Source organism: Lissotriton helveticus, chromosome 9 (genome assembly GCF_964261635.1).
Source record: "Lissotriton helveticus chromosome 9, aLisHel1.1, whole genome shotgun sequence".
Taxonomy (NCBI): domain Eukaryota; kingdom Metazoa; phylum Chordata; class Amphibia; order Caudata; family Salamandridae; genus Lissotriton; species Lissotriton helveticus.
In genome coordinates, this window is record NC_136070.1 from 1,079,819,012 (window position 1) to 1,079,840,199 (window position 21,188).

Consider the following 21,188-nt stretch of genomic DNA (forward strand, 5'->3'; position numbering starts at 1 on the left):
TGCATCAAGCCTTCAATGTGTGAGCTATGGTAAATCAGAGGATATGGAGTTCCTGAACACAGTGACAATTGACTAGTTGAATATACTATATGAAATTTGTTGAGAAGTCCAATGGACTGTATTTTCGGTTGCTCACACACCAAACAAGTCTACACAATGGACTCAGGTGGGTTAATCCACTCTTCTCACAAGACACACAGGTCTATGTCAATGTATGCGCACCATACAAGGGTGGGATTGATGTATGAGGAACGATGGATAACACCAACAAATGGCTTGAAATAATGCCTGGTGAGTCATCTGACCATCCTAATTAACACCAGACCAGGGAGAAAAGTAACAACTGATTTTCGTCATCATTCGACCAAAGTGTAATATTTTTGTGTGCCAGTTTCCGGGCTTTCTGTGGTGTATTTAATTAGGCAATTAAATTGGGGCATTTGTAACCTTTTTGAGTGTTGGGTGTAACAAACCCTGATGTCGTCAGGCAGCAGGGACTTTTGGGGATTGTAGTTTACCTCCGTGACTGGAAAATACTGCGATCGAACAGCTATTCCAGCGAGATTTCTGTGCACGTGCCATGGTGCTTTTTTAGTCACCTGTCCGGGAATATACAGGGAGAGCAGGGACCTGACTGGGCAGGTAGAGATGCCCCAATTGAGTTTAGTAATAAGGGGTTGGCTAGGCAGGCCAGTCGTGAGGGTCCAGTGGGTAAAGGAGCAAGGAGGTGCGTGTTGGCCCCGGTCGAGGAGGGTTTTGATGTGGCATTGGCGCTGGGATGACCCAACATAAGCAAGGGTTTTTTTCACAGTGGCTTTACGTGAGTCACGGAGGGCAGCCAGAAGCCATTCAGCCCCGTGGGCTGTCAATAGGATGCAGACCCCAACGGAGCAAGGGGCATCTCCTGGCCGTCGGTACAAAGACGTCGGAGAGTCTTTCATAGCTTCCCACCACTGGGTGAGCAGCGTTCATTTTCTCTACCTCACCCTCCCAGGCTGTGGTGCAGTTATCATGGTTGTGCAAGTGACGGAGTGTGTCCGCGTGTGAGTGGTCTGTCTGAGCGGATGGTGAAGGATGATTTGGTGTTGGATTGTGGCAGAGACGGGGATGAGCTTGAAGGGGGTGGTTTGACTGAGTCGAATGCATGGTTGTGTGAGTCGAGTCCCCTGGGGGGGAAGGGCTGTAGGGCTATTTACTTTTCAGATGTCAAGTGTGGACTTAAAGAGGACAGCCGAGTCACCACGACATTTCAAAGGGAGTTGCTTGGGAGGAAGAAGTACAGTGGAAGATCACAGACTCCTACAAGGTATGGGTCCATGGGGGTTATTAGAAGATGTGTGGGGGCACAGAGGGGCGGCCTTCCTTGGTTTCGGTGGGGGTTGGGGATGGGGTGATTTCTGAGGGGTTTCAGCAGCAGTTCGGAGTTTGTCAAGTAGGGAGATGGGGTCTGTTGATCATAAGTCCAAATGGGGGTTACCTTTAATGAGTGATAAAGAAATACAATGTGATTACCAATCGGAATGAGCTAAGGAGATGAAAGAGAGAGGTGGGGATAGTTTGGAACAGTCAAAGTATAAATTGCCATATATGGGCTTTGCGTTGCCCCTGGTGTCTCATTTATCACAAAAAACATGGAACAAGATCTGGAAGCATGAGTAAATTGATGTTTTTCAACTTCTGCATCTTGACAATCAGTCTAAGGAGGGGTCAAAAGAGGAGGCGTGGGAGTTGGCACACAGACTGAGGGTGCCTATCAAGGTAGATACTTGGACTTCTGCGTTTCTTATTTATGCAAGCATATACTGAGAGAAGCATAGGTAGATGGGCGGTTGCTATTTTCAAGTAAATGGATATTATTTGCAAAGCACAAATGCACTTTGGGGGCTTTACTTGTTTGAGGTACGATGAGGAGTTCAGGGCTAGAATAAATCTTATTACGGACAAGCCATGTGGTGATGTGGATTAGGATTAGGAGTTGTGGCTTCAGTGGATGTCTTCTACTCAACCGCCTGCTCCTACAGCGAGCAGCTTGTCCATAACCTATCAGCCTTCCCCGTACGGGTCCACGTCATCAGGGGGGTTGTTTGGGGTAGGGGACAAAGTCTCTTTGCAAGGGCCTGCTGAGGTTTCAACAGGGATTTCTGTCCCTGCCATTTTTGCAGCTACAAACATGTATGTGCCGAAAGGAGAGGGTGTCACCCATTAGCACAACATTCGTTCATGGTTAACTCAGAGGCACAATGGACTACACCTGAGAGCAGGGTTCAGCAGGGTCAGCCTTTACCTAAGGATCCCCACTCCAGTTTTCTGGTTGGTATTTTCATGCAATGTTCAGACTTTTCTTGTCCAATCTCTTGTCTTTTTGTTTAGCTTGTTTTGGTTCCTGTTGCAGTAGGCATTGGTTCAGTTTGGTGTAAAACATCTGACTGGCTTTTCCTAGACTTGTTTCTCTCCGATGGTTGGGATGGGCCCTGGAGGGGAAATTTTTTTATTTTTCTGTGCAGGAGGTTTGAGGCGCTTGGGTGGGACTTAGGGTAGTCTTTTCGAGATTTGGGTTCACGACCTGGGGGGGTTTCTTTTGACTCTGGCGTAAACCGAGGCTCTACTGTATTTTTCATTCTTATGGGCATCGCTCTGACTGCTGTTGCAATGTTTGCATGACCCTCAGTAGATTAGGTTTCGAGTAAGTTGTGTTTTTCTCGTCGTGGGGAGTCGGTTGCGGAAGGTGGTGTTGCTGGTACAGACGCAGCTAGGGCGTCCCTCTTTATACATTTTATATTATCAGAGTTGTAGGATCTTTTCATCGATGTATGTTGCCCTGTTCGCGCAACTACATAGCTGATTCTCTGCTTTGTTCACAGTGGTTACGGGTACGCATTTTTGCTCCAATGAACGGACACCGACAAGACTTGTTGCCAGATCACATCCGAGGGGGTGGGCAGATTTTGTAGTTGGTAGAACAGTCGGTTTCTCCAGCCACTCAGCGGCCGTATCTCAGGCTTGGCTGGATTTTGGCAGTTCGGTCCTGCTCAAGTTGCTGTGTGTGGGGGAGATTAGCCGGGAATGTATTCTATGGCAAATAATGCTGGGTGTCGGGGGGGCGCGGCTAAGCGCTGACCAAAGATGGCCGCGTAGTATGTGAGCTCCGCTGCCCGAGTACCCCTTCAACTATCCTGAGTGACCATCCGGCAGTCCTTTGCGCAGCCCCTGACACCCACGGGCTCATGGAACCCCTCCAGTCTGCTCCGGTGTTTGTGGCTAGCTAGATCAGGGAGATCCGGCCATCGGAGAGTGCGGGCCTGCACGGGGCCTTCAAGCCGGGGCCCACAGTAGCAGGGCTGGCCTGGCGGTGACGCCTCCCAGCCCGCCTTTGTGCAGCGGCCGAGCCGCGACTTCTGGAACCGCCTGCCTGCCATTGGCCCAGTAACACCGGTCAAGACTGCAGGTTACAGCGGCAGCGGAGACACCCGTGGCGAGGCACCGGAGGAGTGGTAGGAACAAGCTGCGCCATTTCAGCCGCAAGTCGAGACGCGCCAGCCGCGAGCTTTTAAGCGGCAGCCATGTGCTGATTGGAACTTCATCCCCCCTCACCCCCCATTTCTGTGGCGGACCCATCGCGCGATGGAGGACTGCGGTCTGCGCCTGGCTAAAATACTGAAGCAGGTGGAGTGGTTTGGCGTGGCCCTGCAGTGAAGAGGTGAGATCCAGCCTTCCCACAGTAGTGACTCGGCGGTGGGCATCGGGGGAGTCAGCGTTGCAGGCCGCGGATGTGGGGCAGTGGCTGCGGGACTGGACAGATTGGTGAACCCCCCCTCCTCCTCCACCCTTGTGACTGACCCTCTGTGCACCTGGAGGCGGTGGCCTGAACCTCGAGTGGACGGGGGGTCGCCCTGCAGTGGGGCTGTGTGCTGTGAAGGCCTAGTGGCGGTGGCTTGGTGGTGATCCCCGGAACGGCCTGTGCTCCTGCAAAGAGGGACGGTGAGAATCAACTCCGTACCAGCAGAGGTAGACGGCGGAAGGAAGAGACACCCCGGACTGTGGCACGGTGTGGGGTGCTGGAGGCGAGACATCCCGAGCTGGAATTGCCCGTTGAATGCGGACTTGCTGATACCAATCTGTAGAGCTTTCCCGCGCCCGCAGTGAGGTGTGCCAGAGTGTGGGACCTGCTGAGGCTCCAGCCTTGGGCCCGAAATTGCACAGTGCGTGGGGCACCCTGTAGCACCCCTGAACAATTTGATCCCGACTGAGTCCTGCCTTGGCTGGTATGATGGATTGCGTCAAGGGAACTGGAACCAGGGGATCGAAATCGGTCCAGACAAACAAACTAGATCGTTACACGATTGCTAAGGATGCGCAGCGGGGCAGGCTGTCCGAAGAAACGGCGAGGGGGAACCCCGGCTAGGAGGAACAGGAGCTATCCCTGAAAGACGTCATGGAAGCCATCACTCGGGTGAAAACCTCGCTGGAGCACAAAATGGACTCCATGCCATTGACATTAATCTTATCAGGGCCGACATGGGAAAGCTCAATGAGAAGGTGAAACAAGTAGAGATAACGGCCACAAGCTTGGTGGAAGATGTCTTGCAATTGCAAAAAGAGGTCCGAGAACTTCAGGATTCCTGTAACTCAGTTGACCTCAACCTGGATGACTATGAGAGCCGGCTCCGTCGTAATACCCTCTGTATACTAGGCGTGCCGGATAGATCAGAGGGACAAGCCCCTGACCTGTTTGTTGAGGACCTAAATCTCAAGCGCCTTCAGCTAAAGGGCCTCAGTAAGTTCTTTGTGAAAGAAAGAGCACACAGGGTCCCGGGAGGCCGTCCCAAGCCGGGCGCTCCCTAGCGGCCCATGTTGGCCCGAGTCCTGAACTATCAAGACAGAGAGGTAATCCTCCAAAACTCGAGAGCCAAGGCCCCACTCAGGTATGAGAATGCTACCATCTCCTTCTTCCCAGACTTCACACAGAGAGTGTAAAAGCAGAGGAGTTCTTTCCTATTGGTTAAACGTGACCTGAGGGAAAGGGGCCTGAAGTACTCGATGTTATTCCCGGCCTGCCTCCAGGTCGAGGCGGAGGGACGAACTTGGCTTTTTTGATCAGCCGTAGGCAGTGGCAGAATGGATCGAATATCGAGGAACTCAGGTCCCAGCGGATCGTGGAGCTGGTGATAGTGCGGACAGTCAGCCATCCTGAAGCGGAGCCCTAGTAGACAGTCGGTTTGCACACATGGGGGGAATCTTGTTGTGGGGGAGGTTGGGGCGTGTGGGACTTTTGCATTTAAAATAAGCGGGCTGCAAATTGCTTTACAGTTTGACACTTCTAATGCTACAAGGACGGAATATTGATTGTGTTTGGGGCGCGGGTTTGGAGCTCACGGCCTGTTACCCCCTAATTTTACTCTTTCTTTGAATTTTTCTAGGGCGACAGGCACTCTGCAATTTTTCGATGGCCAGTTTGGAGCCCAGAGGGCAGGGCAGCGGGTGGGGGGGTGTTGGGTTTGGTTCACCTGTTGGGTGGTTTGTTGGTTACATCAGCACAGTACACAGGACTGACAGAGGAAATGTGGAGGATTGTCAATTTTACCATAAAGACAATGGGGGGTAGGGAAGTGAAGGTTCTGAGTTGGAATGTTAACAGGTTGGGGGATAAGATCAAACGGAGTGTGGTTCTTCAGTATGTCAAGAGACATGCTCCGGACGTGGTCCTGCTTCAGGTAGACCCATCTAGTTGGCAACTCATGCAAAGCAATGCATAGAGGGGGATACAAAATGGTTGCACACCCAGGGTTTACATCGGGTTCCAGGGGGGTGGGCATTTTGATTCGAAACACATTTCCATTGGCAGTGACCTCCACTTAGGAAGACGAGAGAGGCAGATACACTGGGGTCACGGGCATGTGGGAAAGTCGACACATAACATTTCTATCTATCTATGTTCCTCCAGGGCTACAGGGCATGACATTTGCGGATCTGGGGGCAGTCCTGCTCACCGTCCCAGAGGGACTTTTAATCCTGGGAGGAGACTTTAACGCAGTCGTCTCTGGCATGTTGGACAGGCATCCCGCTTCCAGACATCATAGCTGCAATGGGACTGGTTGATAGTTGGAGGCTGCATCACCCGGAGCAAAAGCAATATACATTTCACTCTGGGGCTCACCACAGTCTCTCGAGGCTAGACTACTGCCTTGTCCCTGCCGCACAAGCATCATCATACATAGCAAAATCAGGCACTTGGCTAGAGGCATCTCAGATCACTCTCCGCTGTGGGTTCACGTGATCATAAGTCAGGGCACTGCAGGGATGGTGACCCCAATCAACCCTAGGTATCTGCGTAATCCCAAGATTCGTAAAGACCTCATTGCAACACTGGACGAATACTTCAACAATAATATAGGGTCGGTATCCTCTTCTCGGTCCTTGTGGGAGGCGTTTAAAACTGTTGTCAGAGGTCAGGCTCTGTCCTTGGTAGCAGGCTCTAAAAGGGAGAAGCACAGGGAGGTGGTGGAGCTGGAGGCTGAAGTTTGGAGGTTGGAAGATGAGTTGGAACTGGGGATAACGCAGGCTAAACTTCATTTGTTAAGCCTGAAGCAACACAACTACAAGGCACTGGTCTCTTAGCAGGACAACAGGGTAGGCTGCATGACCTGGGAGATAAGGCTGGGAAGCTTATTGCATAGCTGGACAATAGAGAATGGGCGAGCTGTCTTGTTCCGGAGCTCTAAACGGGGGGGGGGGGGCATTACTTACCGAACCACAGGAAATAGTGAACAGGTTTGCGTACCACTTTCAGACAGTTTACAAATCGGTCTCCCCTCACTCAGAGAATGACTCCCAGGTATTACTCCGTGACATCAAACTCCCCTGTCTTTCTCCTGGAGACCGTGAATATATGGATAGCCCACTCGCTACGGACAAAATTGCCCAAGCAATCCGTTCGTTAAATTCTGGGAAGGCACTGGGTCCTAATGGGCTTCCTATCGAGCTTACCAAACTCAAGCGGACAAACTAGCACCTTACTTGAAAGCGATGTTTGTAGAATCTAGAGACAAGGGAATACTACCAAGGGAACAGAGAATAGCTACCTTGGTCACGATCCACAAGGAAAGCAAGGCTAGAACAGACTGTGCCTCGTACAGACCTATCTCTCTCTTAAATGCTGAACCGAAGATCCTAGCCACGGTCCTGGCAAACCGACTGGTGAAGGTGATCAGCGGCCTGGTGCACCCAGATCAATCTGGCTTCATGCCACATAGTAACACAGCCCTAAACTTGCGCAGACTGCATGGGGTGATAGATAAGAGTGCACATTCTGCAGCAGCCAGACATAATCGCGTCGCTAGACCAACGATGGCCTTCGATACGATTGAATGGCTCTATTTGTGGGCTGTTCTTGCCAAGTTTGGATTCGTTCCCGAATTCATCAGGTGGATACAGCTGTTGTACGCGGAACCGCTCGCCCAAGTGGTGGTAAACAACAGAGTCTCAACCCTGTTTTCGCTTGGTCGGGGCACCCCTTCTATTTTCTTTGGCCTTGGAGCCTCTTGCTGCCTGGATAAGTTGGGAACCAATGATCAGGGGAATGCGGTGGTCCCCCGGATGGGAGGATTGCATATCTCCGTATGCAGAAGATATACTGCTTCACTTGACTTCCCCCCGTAAGTCCCTTATTGTGGTTTTAGATGTCCTGACCTCTTTTAGGAAATATTCGGGACTCTTGATACATTGGGAGAAATCCTTGCTGTTTGTCCTGAGGGGAGATCCCCCAGTCCCCCCACGAAACTGCCCTATACAGGTCAACACTGAGGGGTTCAAGTATTTGGAAGTCTTCATCTCCCTGGATCCCTCGGTTAGGTATGCCAGGAATCTCCTTCCCTCTTTACAGAGGCTCAAGAGTGACATTGCCAACTGGAGGAAACCTCCTATTTTGCTGCTGGTTAGGGCAGCCCTCTTTAAAATGATGGCTCTGCCTCGATTTCTCTATGTCTTGCAGAATACCTTGGATGTTGTGCCAGCCAGCTATTTCCATGAGATTGAGAGCCTTCAGAGGAGTCTACTGTGGGATGGCAGGCCCCGAATCGCACTAAATAAACTAACACTCAGTTGGTATGATGGGGGCATTAGTCTCCCGGATATTAAGAGGTACTATTGGGCCTCCCGCTGGCAGCTATTATCCACGTTACATATTTATTTATTTTTTTATTTTTAAAGTTTTATATAGCGCGAACAAGATCTTTGCAGATATCAGAGCGCTTTACAGTAACAGTAGGTAGGATAAACAAGACTCTTAAATCAATATGAGATTCCGTAGACAGTGAGATGCAAAAAATAGGGTATCAGTCATACAAGAGTATACAGAGTAATAACAATCAAGAAACAATAAAATGGAAGCAGTACAATGTCTAAACGGATAAGATTATAGCACCCCAGAGGGTGAGTAAACACAATGTTGAGAGCAAAGAAGTAGTCAGTAGTGGGTGCGTTGCAGGTTATTGAGGCACTCAAGTCCTTGTGTACAACCCAATAGACAAGTTGGAAATCAATAGTATAGCATCCGTGCAATGAATTAGATCCAGAAGCAGACAAAAAATGGACTGACATAGATAAATATTCATCCAGCCGATAATGTGGGGGCCAAATACTGTCATTGTTCCAGTATCAATAGTGTTCAGGTGTATTTAGCCATAAGGATGGCCTTCACCTCTTTCTTGAAGAGTATAGTGGACGGGATAAGCCTGGTTTCTGGTGGGAGTGCATTCCAGATCCTAGGTGCCATTCCAGAGAAGGAGCGTTTGTATGTTTTTTCCTTCCGGAATCTCCGTGGTTTCAGGAGGAGAGTGTTTGTGCTTCTGTTGGATCTTGAGCCTCCTGATATGGTCAGCTTATGAGAGAGGTAGTTGGGTGCCTTGTGGTGTACGGCCGAGTGTGTCATACAGGCAATTTTCAACTGAATTCTGGCTTCAATAGGCAGCCAGTTCAGGGTTTTTAAGTCAGGGGATATATGCGAGTGTTTTCTTGAGCCAGTGATGAGTCTCGCGGCCGCGTTAAGGGAGGCTCTTAGGGGAGCCGTTGTTGTCAGGGGGAGCCCGCTGAGAGCCACAATTCCGTAGTCTATGCGAGGAATGACTAAGGCTTGTACCACAGTTTGGAAGTCCTTGGGTGGTAGGAAGGGTTTGAGTTTTCTCAGCGTGTTGATTTGGAAGTTGGCTCCTTTAGTTGCTATGGTAATATGCTGCTGCATGTCGAGATTGCAGTCCAGTGTGATGCCAAGGGATTTCGCTGAGTCCACGATGGTGGGTTGGACATTGAGTGCGGTTAGATGATTGAGCCAGGTTTGGGTGATGGCCTTTTTCGCAGGAGGAGAGATCAGAAGGAACTCAGTTTTCAGAGCATTTAGTTTGAGGTGATTGTCGGCCAGCCAAGCTTGGGTGTTTCTTAGTGTGGCATTCAACAGTTTGATGTCTTCAGGGGATTGAAGCTTGAGGTAGAGCTGAGTGTCATCGGCGTACATATGGAAATGTACCTTAGAAGATTGAAGCAAGGTGGTGAGTGGTTCCATGACGAGGTTGAACAATGTGGGGGATAGGGAGGAACCTTGCGGGACGCCCAGTGTTACTGGCACAGGCGAGGACAGTGCGTTGTTGATCTTGAACCTCTGCGAACGGTTGTGCAGAAAGGACGTGAACCATTTGAGAACCGTCCCGGATATGCCCATTCTGGTATTTAGGAGCTCCAGTAGATTCTCGTGTTTGACCGTATCAAATGCTGAAGAGAGGTCAAGAAGGATGAGGAGGCAAGACTCATTGTGATCAAGGATTTGGAGGGCATCATCTATTATGTGTGTCATGGCCGTTTCCGTGCTATGCTTTGCTCTGAATCCGGATTGGTGGGAGTTGAGGAGGTCAAACTGCTCAATGTGTTTTGTCAGTTGGAGTTGTACGCATTTTTCTAACAGTTTTGCTAGAGTGGTGATATTGGTGATAGGACGATAGTTGTTTAGGTTGGCCGGGTCAGCTGTGGGTTTCTTGAGTATAGGCGTGACTTGCCCAATCTTGAGGGAATCTGGGATGAGCCCTTGTTGCAGGGAACAGTTGATGATTTTAGTCCAGAGTGGGAGGAACAGGGGGGTGAGGACTTTAACAGCATTGGCAGGTAGGGGGTCTGTGTGATGATTGGCGGGTTTCAAGGTGACCAGCAGCTTGTGAATTGATTCTTCGGAATAGGTGTCGAAGGACGTCCATGAAGCGTTGTTTTTAGCATGAGTGTTAGTTATGCATATGGAGCCGGCGAATCGACTTACATCCTTGATGAGATCGCTTCTTATAGTGTTGTTCTTTTGCTTGAAGAAAGCAGAGAAGTCTTCGCAACTTGGGATAGCCTTTGTTAAGTTGTTGGGTTGTGGAGGTTGCGTTTTGGGTTGGGTTTTGACTAACTCGAACAGTTTTTTTGGTCGGTTTTTAGCTTGATCCAGCTGTTGGCTAAAGAATATTGCTTTCGAGCGTTTGATTTTTCTGAAGTAAGCGTTTCTCTTATTCTTAAGCGTTCTAAGGTTCAGTGCTGAGGGGTCAGATCTCCACGCGCGTTCAGCTAAGCGCATCACACGTCTGTCTTCATTGAGTCTGCCATCGTACCATGGGTTCGAGTTCTTGGTGGAGACTCTCTTCAATTGCAAGGGTGCGGCTTCGTTGATTATTGTAGACATGGAGTCTAGGTAGAGGTTGGTCAATGCATGCACATCAGAGACGTCCGTCGGGGGAAGAAGGAGACTGCCTGTGTGGGCAGGCAAGGACTTTGGGTTAAGGTTCTTCAGGTCCCTCTTCCAAATCTTGGTTTTGGCAGGTTGCGCCGGGTTAAGTTTGACCTTTTCGTTGATGAAGAAGGTGATGATGTGGTGGTCTGACCAGTCGCATGGTTCGATTGCGACTAGTTGGGTAGAGTCTTCTTTGGCGATGATAAGGTCAATGATAGAGCCTTTTTCATGTGTCGGACCGTTGCAGATTTGGGTGAGGTCAAGAGCGTCGAGGAAAGTCTTAAGGCTCTTCACCACAGTGTCTTTCTGGTCATTCCAGTGGAGGTTGAAGTCTCCCAGGTAAATTTGATTGAGCGGTCGACCGGCGTTGGTGGATATCGTGTCCATTAGTTGTTGGGAGAAGATGAAGTTGTCACCGGGTGGGTGGTAAATAACATGAAGGGAGCACACAGGTTTGCCCTCACTAGTAATATCAAGGCAGATGAGTTCGCAGGAGGAGAGGGAGGGGGAGGAGCCTTCAGTGACAACTAGGTTGCTCCTGTAGATGCAAGCGATTCCCCCGCCCGTCTTGCCGTTCCTGTCGAGTCTAATAATGAGATAGTTGGGGGGGACTAGTATGTCCATTATAGGTGTGGATGTTTCAGTTAACCACGTTTCAGTCAGAATGGCTAGATCAATGCCCCTTGATAAGATGAGCTCCGCGATGCCAGAGGAGTGTCTCCGGGCCGATCTGCAGTTGAGCAGGAAACACTTTAGTCTAGGGGTGAGGAGGGTGGGAGAATGATCTAAGGAGAGGGGGATATTTTTGATATTACAGGGGACAGAACTTCTGTCGCTCAGTGTGGGTGGCCTGAGGGGATTTGTGAGAATCGTGGGTATGGGGAGGTGTGTTGTGGGTGAGCGTTTTGTGGGACCTGGGCCATAAGAGCAGAGTAGATTGTGTAAGTCTCGGCCCGAGAGGGTGTTTAGGGTGCGATGGGGACGGCCAGTGGCCTTGCGATCAGGGATAGAGGGCCAGCGCGGGGAGAGCAGGGTGGAGCGGTTTGAGGGGCGCATGGAATCCTTGTTGGGCGGGGAAGTGTAGGGTAGTTGGTGCCTGGGGTGTGTGAGAAGATGTTCTTTGATGGTGTGGAGCTCTTCCTTGACTTGTAGGAGGGTGGAGATGATCATGTCCAGTGTTGGATTGGGGATGGAATTGGAAGTGAGAGCAGGGGGTGAGTGTTTGAGACGGGTAATGGGGTGGGAACTGGATCGAATGTGACGGGATGTGCGCGCGATGGAGCAGGGCTCTGCGGTCCGAGTAGGTGGGGTAGCGTTCGGAGGAAGAGAGAGTTTGTGAACAGGGGGCGGGGATGAGGACAGGGGGCGGTTGATAGCGTGAGTGATGGCGCTTGTGGAAGGCGGTGTGGGTGAGTTGGGGGATGAATGTAGACTGGAGAAGGAAGGGGTGACAATAGGGGGGTGAGGGCTAAGAATGGGAGGGGATAAAGGATAAGGGGTTAGGTTGAGGGAGGTGGTGTGTTCCGTGAGTCTGGCCGATGGGGTGGGGTATTGGGGAGTGAGAGTGGGGGGGGAGAGGGGGTGAGGGTTGGTCATGTCGCGGGGCGCGGGAGGTATGCTCAAGGTGGTGGAGGTGGGTTCTGCGCGAGTTGTGTGAGGAGTGGGGTGGGGAGTAAGGAGGGTGGGGGTATTGGGGATGTGTGATGGGGGATGATAATCACCAATGCATGAGGGGTGTGGGGAAGTGAGATCGGAAGGGTGATCGATTACAGCAGCATCTGCGACGTTTGCAGAGGTTGTGTGGTGGGGGGTGAGGAGGGTGGGGATAACGGGAGTGAGCAAAGGGGGGAGATCTTTGCTAGTGCATGAGGGAATTTGGGGGATATGAGCGGGTGGTATGAAATGGGAAGTATGATCAGGAGGGTGACTGATTACCGCGGATTGGGGAGGGGAGAGCTGTGAGATGTTTCTCAGCTGTGATGGGGTGCGGTTGGTGTATATGGGGGAGAGGTCTATGTCTGTGATTGAGAGGTGTGGGGCAGCTACAATAGGTCGGTGGGTCATTAAGGTGCAGGGGGTAGAGGGGGAGAGATCTATGTCTGTGATTAAGGAGTGTGGGGTAGCTACAGAAGGTGGGTGGGTGAATAAGGTGCTGGGGGTAGCGGAGAGGTGCGTGTCGTTTTGGGGCTGAGCTATGTTAGCTGGGTTGTGATTGGAGGCTGTGCGGTTAGGGATGTGAGGACTGGGGGTGCTGTGAGTGGGGGTCCGTGGGTTGGAGAGGTGCTGTTTGAAGGTGGGGAACATGTTGTCTAGTAGTTCCAGGTTCCTGTCTGTGGATTGAATTAGGACAATCCCGTTATTGTAGATAGTGATGGTGGTTCTGCCTGGGAAGAGTTGGGATGGTGTGATGGAGAGTGTTGAGCCATGAGCGGATTTCCTGGTAGAGGAGACGGTGAGTAAGGTGCAGAACACTTTTCTCCATTGGACTCTTCGTGTGGTGTGGAAGATGATGTCAATATTCATGGTTGTGTAGATGATCCAGGCTATGCCATGGATAGGTGGCTCCTCCCGGGGGGGTAAATATAATAGGGCCCTGTATTCCCGACCGAAGAAACTGGCATTAACAGGACCAACAAAGCACGCAGTTCAGATTTGGCATGATGCCACAGGTTCCCTGGGTTGGAGGCACAAGCTAACTTTGGCCACCCCACTTTGGGACTCCGAGAAACTTGGCAATCTCTGGATGACGAAAGGTTTCGAAAAGTGGGACCTTATAGGAATTTCCACTGTCGGGGATGTATGGGGGAAGGGGAGGGTTAAATCCTTTGAGGAGATGCAGAGGGAATACGAACTGGGAGATGCGGAATATTTCTGCTATGTGCAAGTCCGGCATTCGCTTCTATCCACTTTGCCCAGGGGTATTGAGCCCCCAGAGGCCTCTCCATTAGAGGATAGAATACTGGATTGTCACCTTCCCGAAAAGGCAATCTCATTAATTTATAAAAAGCTAATTAACCAAATGGCTGATCCCCTTCAGGCGTTAAGGGACAGATGGGTACATGATGGGATAGAGCTGGACGACGAAGATTGGCAGACAGTGGTGTCGTCCCCCAGGGATGTTGCAATCCCAGCTCGCCTGAAATTAGTCCAGCTTAAGATTCTACATAGATCTATATCACAGGACCCCGAATGGTACACATGGGATTGTCGGACATGGGGCTATGCAAACGACAATGTGGTCTCACAGGTACATTTGTACATACCATCTGGAAGTGTACACATATTACCGCTTACTGGCAGAAAGTGCCTTACACGATGAGCAAGGTATTGGGGCTTTCCCTGTCCCCGGAGGCTAGGAGGTGCCTCTTAAATATATGGGAACCCTCTGATTTAAACACTTCTCAGACGCAATGGGCCACACTGGGTTTTATGTTGGCTAAAAGAAATATCGCTCAATTGTGGGGGGCAGTGCAACCTCCCACCCTGGAAACGTGGGAAAGCAACTTGGGTTAGTGCATGTTTAGGGAGAAAACGGTGTATCTTGCAAGGGGATGCCCTAGGAAGTGGTCATTGGTCTGGGGCCCCTGGAATCGCCAGAGGGCAAATTTGTACACCACCCAGAAATGCTCCTCTAGATGACCCCCCCTCCCAGTGAAGTTCCTATTCAAGTGTATGTATTGATTATCCGGTAACCCCCTGATGTAGAATCTGCAATTTTGAACGATCCTCTGTAATGAGTCTTTTTGCTGATGTTTTATTTCAATAAAAAGAATTATTAAAAATAAAATGCTCTGTGTTATGCTCTGGCTGAGGGTGAGCTGGTGCAGAGATTTTTTGTTGAGTTAGGGTAATTCGTGGCTAAGGCGGTCTTGATTTAGGGCAACTGTTTTGCACGATTTATTGGGAAGTTTGCTGGTTGCTTAGCCCAGATGGGAGTATCATCTTTTTTAGGTGTTTCTTTTAGAAGGTTACTGGTTTGGATGTTATTTCGGGGTCCTTACATTTTCTGGTTACTGGGTGGGTGTAAGAGGGGGACTGATTTTTGGTGAAGTTGGGTCGGTTTTGTTCGCAGCTGGCTTTGGCTGTAGAGTTCCCAAACACCTGGGTCTGACTATGTGTAAGGTCGGGAGTGGGGGTTGTACCCCGTTGGGGAATAGGGAGTTTTTTTTTGCTGGGGTTGATATAGTGGGGGGTGATTTCCTCTGTCATGCAGATGGAACTCCTGCTACTGCGTACCAATAGTTGGCAGCTTTCAGTGGTTGGTTTTGGTTCGTCTTGGTTTAGATGCAAGTTCTTTCGGTCACATTCCTCCCATGTTGAGGCGGTAAAGGTGGCACTAAGATTAGGTTTGACTTGAAGGGAGGTTCCGATGGCTTGGTAGTCTGTTGATGGAAGGGTTGTTATATAATAGATTTGGGATGGAAGAAAATCCCTAGCCATGATTTTCGTTGATGCTTCTTTCTTCTTTTGTAGATTGTGTTCCTGGCTCTGCTGTTGACAAAATAGTACCAGGTATTATGGGGCATTAATTTCTCCGATGGGCTTACAATTGGCATATCATCAACAGTATGGGGGGTGGGCCTCGGCTTGGATTGTAGTCGGCTTGGACTCTTCTGGGGGGCAAGATGACTGCTGAATAGGGTCATGAGGGTTTTCTGCCTATCAAAGCGGGTTACGGTGTTTGTCTCATTTGAACATTTAGAAGAATGGGGATATTTGTTTCAGCAGAATGGGGGCCATTTGCAAACATTTGGCTCTGCGATTTATTTGATGGGATTGAATTAATTGCTGGCTTGTGTGGGGACTAAGTAGCCTTGGTGCAGTTGATCTTCCTCGAGGGAAGGGAAGAGGATGGAGGACATAGAGTAAGGTGAAGGGGGTTGCTTTTGGTGAGGATGGGTTGGTGTGTGTGAGAGAGACATTAGTTAATGTGAAGGATGGGTGTAAGCGGAAAGAATGAATTGGCGGGTATGGGATGTTCAACTGGGTAATCTTGCATAAGTTGGGGTTTCAAGTGGACTATGCATTAATGAAGTTATTGTTGTATGCTGTATATAATAAAACACTGTTTAACTACAAGCCTGTCACAATAAAGTGCCCTTTTCTGCTACAACAGGATTGTGGGTGTGTTCTTTTATTGCAGGATCCTGTTATTAGAGAATTTGGCGCTATGGCCAGAACTTCTGACTTTGGAACTAGGTTTGAGTCTCGGTATAGACTCATCATCCTATGATTCTTGGCAAGTGACCTAATATTGCCGTGCCTAAAAAATTAACGTGCTCTTGTTAAAAGTAACTGATACTAGGGTAAAGCACTCCAACACCTTTGGCTCGAATTTGCACTAACAAACAGCAAAAAATAATAGAATATAGCGTTTTATATTTATTACTTTGCTTCTAATTCAGCATAACCAATGATCTACCCTATATCTCTCTCAATATATCCTCAACCTCCACTCTCTCACTAATTCCAAACCCCATTCTACTACTACAATCCCCAAAATAACCCTTTCTAGACTCGTCCCTCCTTGCATCATCTCATACCCCTTTTACTATTCAGATCTCCCAAACAAGCCTTCCTAAACCCTTCCCTCTGACTCTTCCCCCCTTCACTTCCCCTTTATTCATCCCACATCTCCTCCTACTGCTCCGAGCTAAAAAAAATGTAATTTAAAAAAAACAATACTAAACCCTTCCCTCTTCTATCCCTTCACTATTGTTTCAATCCAAATAACAGACTAACATGTCCACCACTCAAATGATTTTCATATTTCTATATACTAATTCCCCACTAATCCTGTTTGGTTCCGGAGAAGCATGATACAAATGGAAAAGCGCTTTGACACCTCATCAGCAGTAGCAAGCGCTATATAAATATAAATGCAAACCCTTTCCCTCTTCTATTCTTCCAGTATCCTTTTTCAATCCAAATAACGGACTAGCATGTCCACCGCTCAAATTAATTTCATATTTCCCTATACTAATTCACCACTAATCCTTTTTGGGTTCCGGAATACATTGCTAACCGCTGATAAGAGCTTCAACACCTCATCAGTGGTAGCAAGCGCTATGTAAATGCAAACCCTTCCCTCTTCTATAACTCCACTATCCTTCTCTATCCAAATAACGGACTAACAAATCCACTGCCAAATTAATTTCATATTTCACTATACTAATTCACCACTAATCCTTTTTGGGTTCCGGATTCAGAGATGTTTTAAGGCATGGGCAAAGTGGGCTCTGGCCCAGGGCCCCAGCCTTTCCGGGGGCCACCTGAGAGAGTCTTGCCCTGATGATATTGACTAATTCTTAAACAGATAGTTGCAAATAGCGTTTTCCTTTAATTTTTTTTTAATGTGGGTAATGTGTGAGAGCCTAATACAGACATTTTTCTGACAAATGTGTCCACGTTTCATGTAACATCCATAAAAAAGTTTCTTTTAGATCAGAGCAGGACCTCACATATGAGAAATGTGAGGGGGGACACAGATTATTTGCAGTAAAGTGAGCTATAGCTGTGTTGCGATACTGAAAACACACATAATTATCTCTGAATATTAAATGTAAACACATTTAGAATTTGGACCAGTGTGACTGTGCACTGTCAGTGACCTGGCATAAGAGGCCATGAAAGAGCTGAAATTGGATCCTAAATTCAAAGCTGTTCTGAACAAGGGCCCCAAAATCAGTGGCGTCACTAGGGGGGTGTGGGGGGGTGCGGACCGCACCGGGTGACACCCTCACATGGGGGGTGACACCATTTGCTTGCGTCCCCCTCCCCCCAGCAGGCCTCTGTACATGGCACCCCCTGCACCGCACCCGAAGGCCTCGGAGAGACTCGATCCGCTTTAAAAACAAAAGCGAACAGAGATATTTTCTCACCTATTCGAATCAAAATGTTCTCATTAGTTAAAGTTTGAAAAGTGTAGTAATGAGGGCCCCCGCCATTTATATGGAAAAAGACACGGTGCTAAAGAGGGGGGGCCGGGGAGGGGGGGTATTAACCGCTTGGAAATTAGCTTTTACTTTAGATGTTTCATATCGTAAAATTCTCACGTCTACAAACTCGCTGGTGCCTTGTACACAGATTTCTTTTTGCATTTTGAAAAGCTTTAAAAGAGAAACCACATGAAAGCGGCAGAGAGTGTAAAAGGGGGGGGGGGGGTCCTGCCCCCCCGGTTTAATGAGAGAGGGAGCTAGAGGGAGTAAGAAGACAGAGAGAGAGAGAGTTAGAGTGAGAAAGACAGAGAGAGAGGGAGCTAGAGTGAGAAAGACAGAGAGAGAGGGAGCTAGAGGGAGTAAGACAGAGAGAGGGAGACAGAGGTAGCTAGAGGAAGTAAGACAGAGAGAGAGAGAGAGGGAGCTAGACAGAGAGAGGGAGCTAGAGGGAGTACGATAGAGAGAGAGGGAGCTAGAGGGAGCAAGACAGAGAGAGAGGGAGCTAGAGGGAATAAGAGAGCGGGAGCTAGAGGGAGCAAGACAGAGAGAGAGGGCGCTAGAGGGAGTAAGACAGAGAGAGAGAGACAGAGGGAGCTAGACAGAGAGAGGGAGCTAGAGGGAGTAAGACAGAGAGAGAGGGAGCTAGAGGGTGCTAGACAGAGAGAGGGAGCTAGAGGGAGTAAGACAGAGAGAGAGGGAGCTAGAGGGAGCAAGACAGAGAGAGAGGGAGTTAGACAGAGAGAGCGAGCTAGAGGGAGTAAGATAGAGAGAGAGGGAGCTATAGGGAGTAAGACAGAGAGAGAGGGAGCTAGAGGGAGAGAGGGAGCTAGAGGGAGGAAGACAGAGAGAGGAGCTAGAGGGAGTACGACAGAGAGAGAGGGAGCTAGAGAGAGTAAGACAGAGAGAGAGGGAGCTAGAGGGAGTAAGACCGAGAGAGAGGGAGACAGAGGGAGCTAGAGGGAGCAAGAGAGAGGGAGCTAGAGGGAGCTAGACAGAGAGAGGGAGCTAGAGGGAGTAAGACAGAGAGAGAGGGAGCTAGAGAGAGTAAGACAGCGAGAGAGGGAGCTAGACAGAGAGAGGGAGCTAGAGGGAGTAAGATAGAGAGAGAGGGAGCTACAGGGAGCTAGAGCGAGCAAGACAGAGAGAGAGGGAGCTAGAGGGAGTAAGAGAGAGGGAGCTAGAGGGAGTAAGACAGAGAGAGAGGGAGCTATAGGGAGTAAGAGAGAGGGAGCTAGGCGGAGCAAGACAGATAGAGAGGGAGCTAGAGGGAGCAAGACAGAGAGGGAGCTAGAGGGAGTAAGAGAGAGGGAGCTAGAGGGAGTAAGACAGAGAGAGAGGGAGCTATAGGGAGTAAGACAGAGAGAGAGGGAGCTAGAGAGAGGGAGCTAGAGGGAGTAAGACAGAGAGGGAGACAGAGGGAGTAAGACAGGGAGAGAGGGAGCTAGACAGAGCGAGGGAGCTAGAGGGATTAAGATAGAGAGAGAGGGATTAAGATAGAGAGAGAGGGAGCAAGACAGAGGGAGAGGGAGCTAGAGGGAGTAAGAGAGAGAGAGGGAGCTAGACAGAGAGATGGAGCTAGAGGGAGTAAGACAGAGAGAGAGGGAGCTAGAGGGAGTAAGACAGAGAGAGGGAGACAGAGGGAGCTAGAGGGAGCAAGACAGAGAGAGAGGGAGCTAGACAGAGAGAGGGAGTAAGACAGAGAGAGTGAACTAGGGGGCTCTTGACAGAGAGGGGGAGCTAGAGGGAGTAAGAGAGAGGGGGAGCTAGAGGGAGTAAGAGAGGGGGAGCTAGAGGGAGCAAGACAGAGTGAGAGGGAGCTAGAGGGAGTAAGAGAGAGGGGGCTAGAGGGAGTAAGACAGAGAGAGAGGAAGCTAGAGGGAGTAAGACAGAGAGAGGGAGCTAGAGGGAGCAAGAGAGGGGGAGCTAGAGGGAGTAAGAGAGAGAGAGAGGGAGCTAGAGGGAGTAAGAGAGAGAGCGGGAGCTAGAGGGAGTAAGATAGAGAGTGGGAGCTAGAGAGAGTAAGACAGAGAGAGGGAGCTAGAGAGAGTAAGACAGAGAGAGGGAGCTAGAGGGAGTAAGACAGAGAGAGAGGGAGCTAGAGGGAGTAAGACAGAGAGAGAGGGAGCAAGAGGGAGTAAGACAGAGAGAGGGGGAGCTAGAAGGAGTAAGAGAGGGAGAGAGGGAGCAAGACAGAGAGAGGGAGCTAGAGGGAGTAAGACAGAGAGAGAGGGAGCTAGAGGGAGTAAGGCAGAGAGAGAGGGAGCTAGAGGGAGTAAGACAGAGAGAGAGGGAGCTAGAGGGAGTAAGACAGAGAGAGGGAGCTAGACAGAGAGAGGGAGCTAGAGGGAGTAAGACAGTACCTAGCACCGTACATTTCCGACAGAGGTGGTCCATGCGGTAAGTCGTGAGGGGGTGACACCATGAGTTACCTGCACCGGGTGACACCAACCCCAGTGACGCCACTGACCAAAATACATTCAGCCCAGAGCCCCCCAAAATCTTTAAGACGTCTGTGTCCGGAGTAGCGTGCTACTCGCCGAAAAAGCACCTCGACTCCCCGTTAGGGTTAGTAAGCGATAAAGAAATTAATTTACAATTACAATTAAATACTGCACGTCTATCGTTTGGAAGAGCTGTGAATAAAAATGTTACTATTAATGTTACAATTTATGAGACTAGAAATGCGTTCGCCTCGCCCACTCTTACGGTCCATCTTTCAACTTATCATAACGAAACCACCTTGCCAGAGCAGAACATCCTTGTGACTGCCTCTCACTCTCTTAGGACAGGCTCTACTATAGGGATGCTGCTAGTAATTGCCTCAAAACCCAAGCAGCTGCTGCGGCCGCCATATTTCGGAGCGCTGAAAATTGCTGCGCGCGGGCCTGAAAAACAGACTCACCCCACCACCGCGATAATCACCGCCGCCACCGCCAGGTAGTTGGTCTGGTAGTAAAGCAGGTTGTTGACCACCCGGTTATTCCAATTCTGGACGTCCTTGAAATCTGGCCGGGCGAAGCGGTCGGACCCAGGGTAGAAGTCATCCCAAGCGCGGAGCGGAGCCACCTGCACGCCCATGTTTCCAGTAGCGATGCGGACAGACTGCAATGGACTCAGCTGGGGCTGCCCTCTAAGATTACTTCTGCGGTTCGCGCCACTGGCGTGCCAAGAAACTGGAGCGGGCGGTTGACTTTAGTTTATCGCTCACATCTGGATGTTAGCACTTGGCTAACTATAGATTGCATTAGAGTTTCTTCTCTAGCCAAACCTCTGTCCCAAAAACGAAAAGGAAATTAAAAGTTTTTTTTACAACCAGCTTTGGAAGGGTCCAAGATGCCTAACCCACAAAGCACATTAAGAGAGTGCGGCAGGAGCCTCCCTGTTGACTTTAAGTAGGCAGGGTGAAGGCCTGTGTTTTGGCACCAACGCCCAAAATGCGCATTCCTCGTCACTTAGCCACCAGCTGACTCACCACTGAGTGAAAGCAGCACATGGAATACACATTC

General features: G+C 49.7%; 1 protein-coding gene across 2 annotated transcripts in view; it reads right to left on the minus strand.

Moving 5' to 3' along the window:
* ARL6IP5 (ARF like GTPase 6 interacting protein 5) overlaps positions 1-20,811 on the minus strand; it is a 111,161-nt gene extending 90,350 nt beyond the window's left edge. The window contains exon 1 of one of the 2 annotated variants that reach the window (XR_013601122.1): positions 20,585-20,804. Coding sequence is in view for 1 of the 2 variants with exons in the window: in XM_078661472.1 (XP_078517598.1) it covers positions 20,585-20,760 (176 nt within the window). In the remaining variant the exon portion in view is untranslated. Of the gene's footprint in view, positions 1-20,584 lie in introns of both variants that reach the window. The other variant, XM_078661472.1, reaches the window with a different exon arrangement.
* Positions 20,812-21,188: the final 377 nt, after the last annotated feature.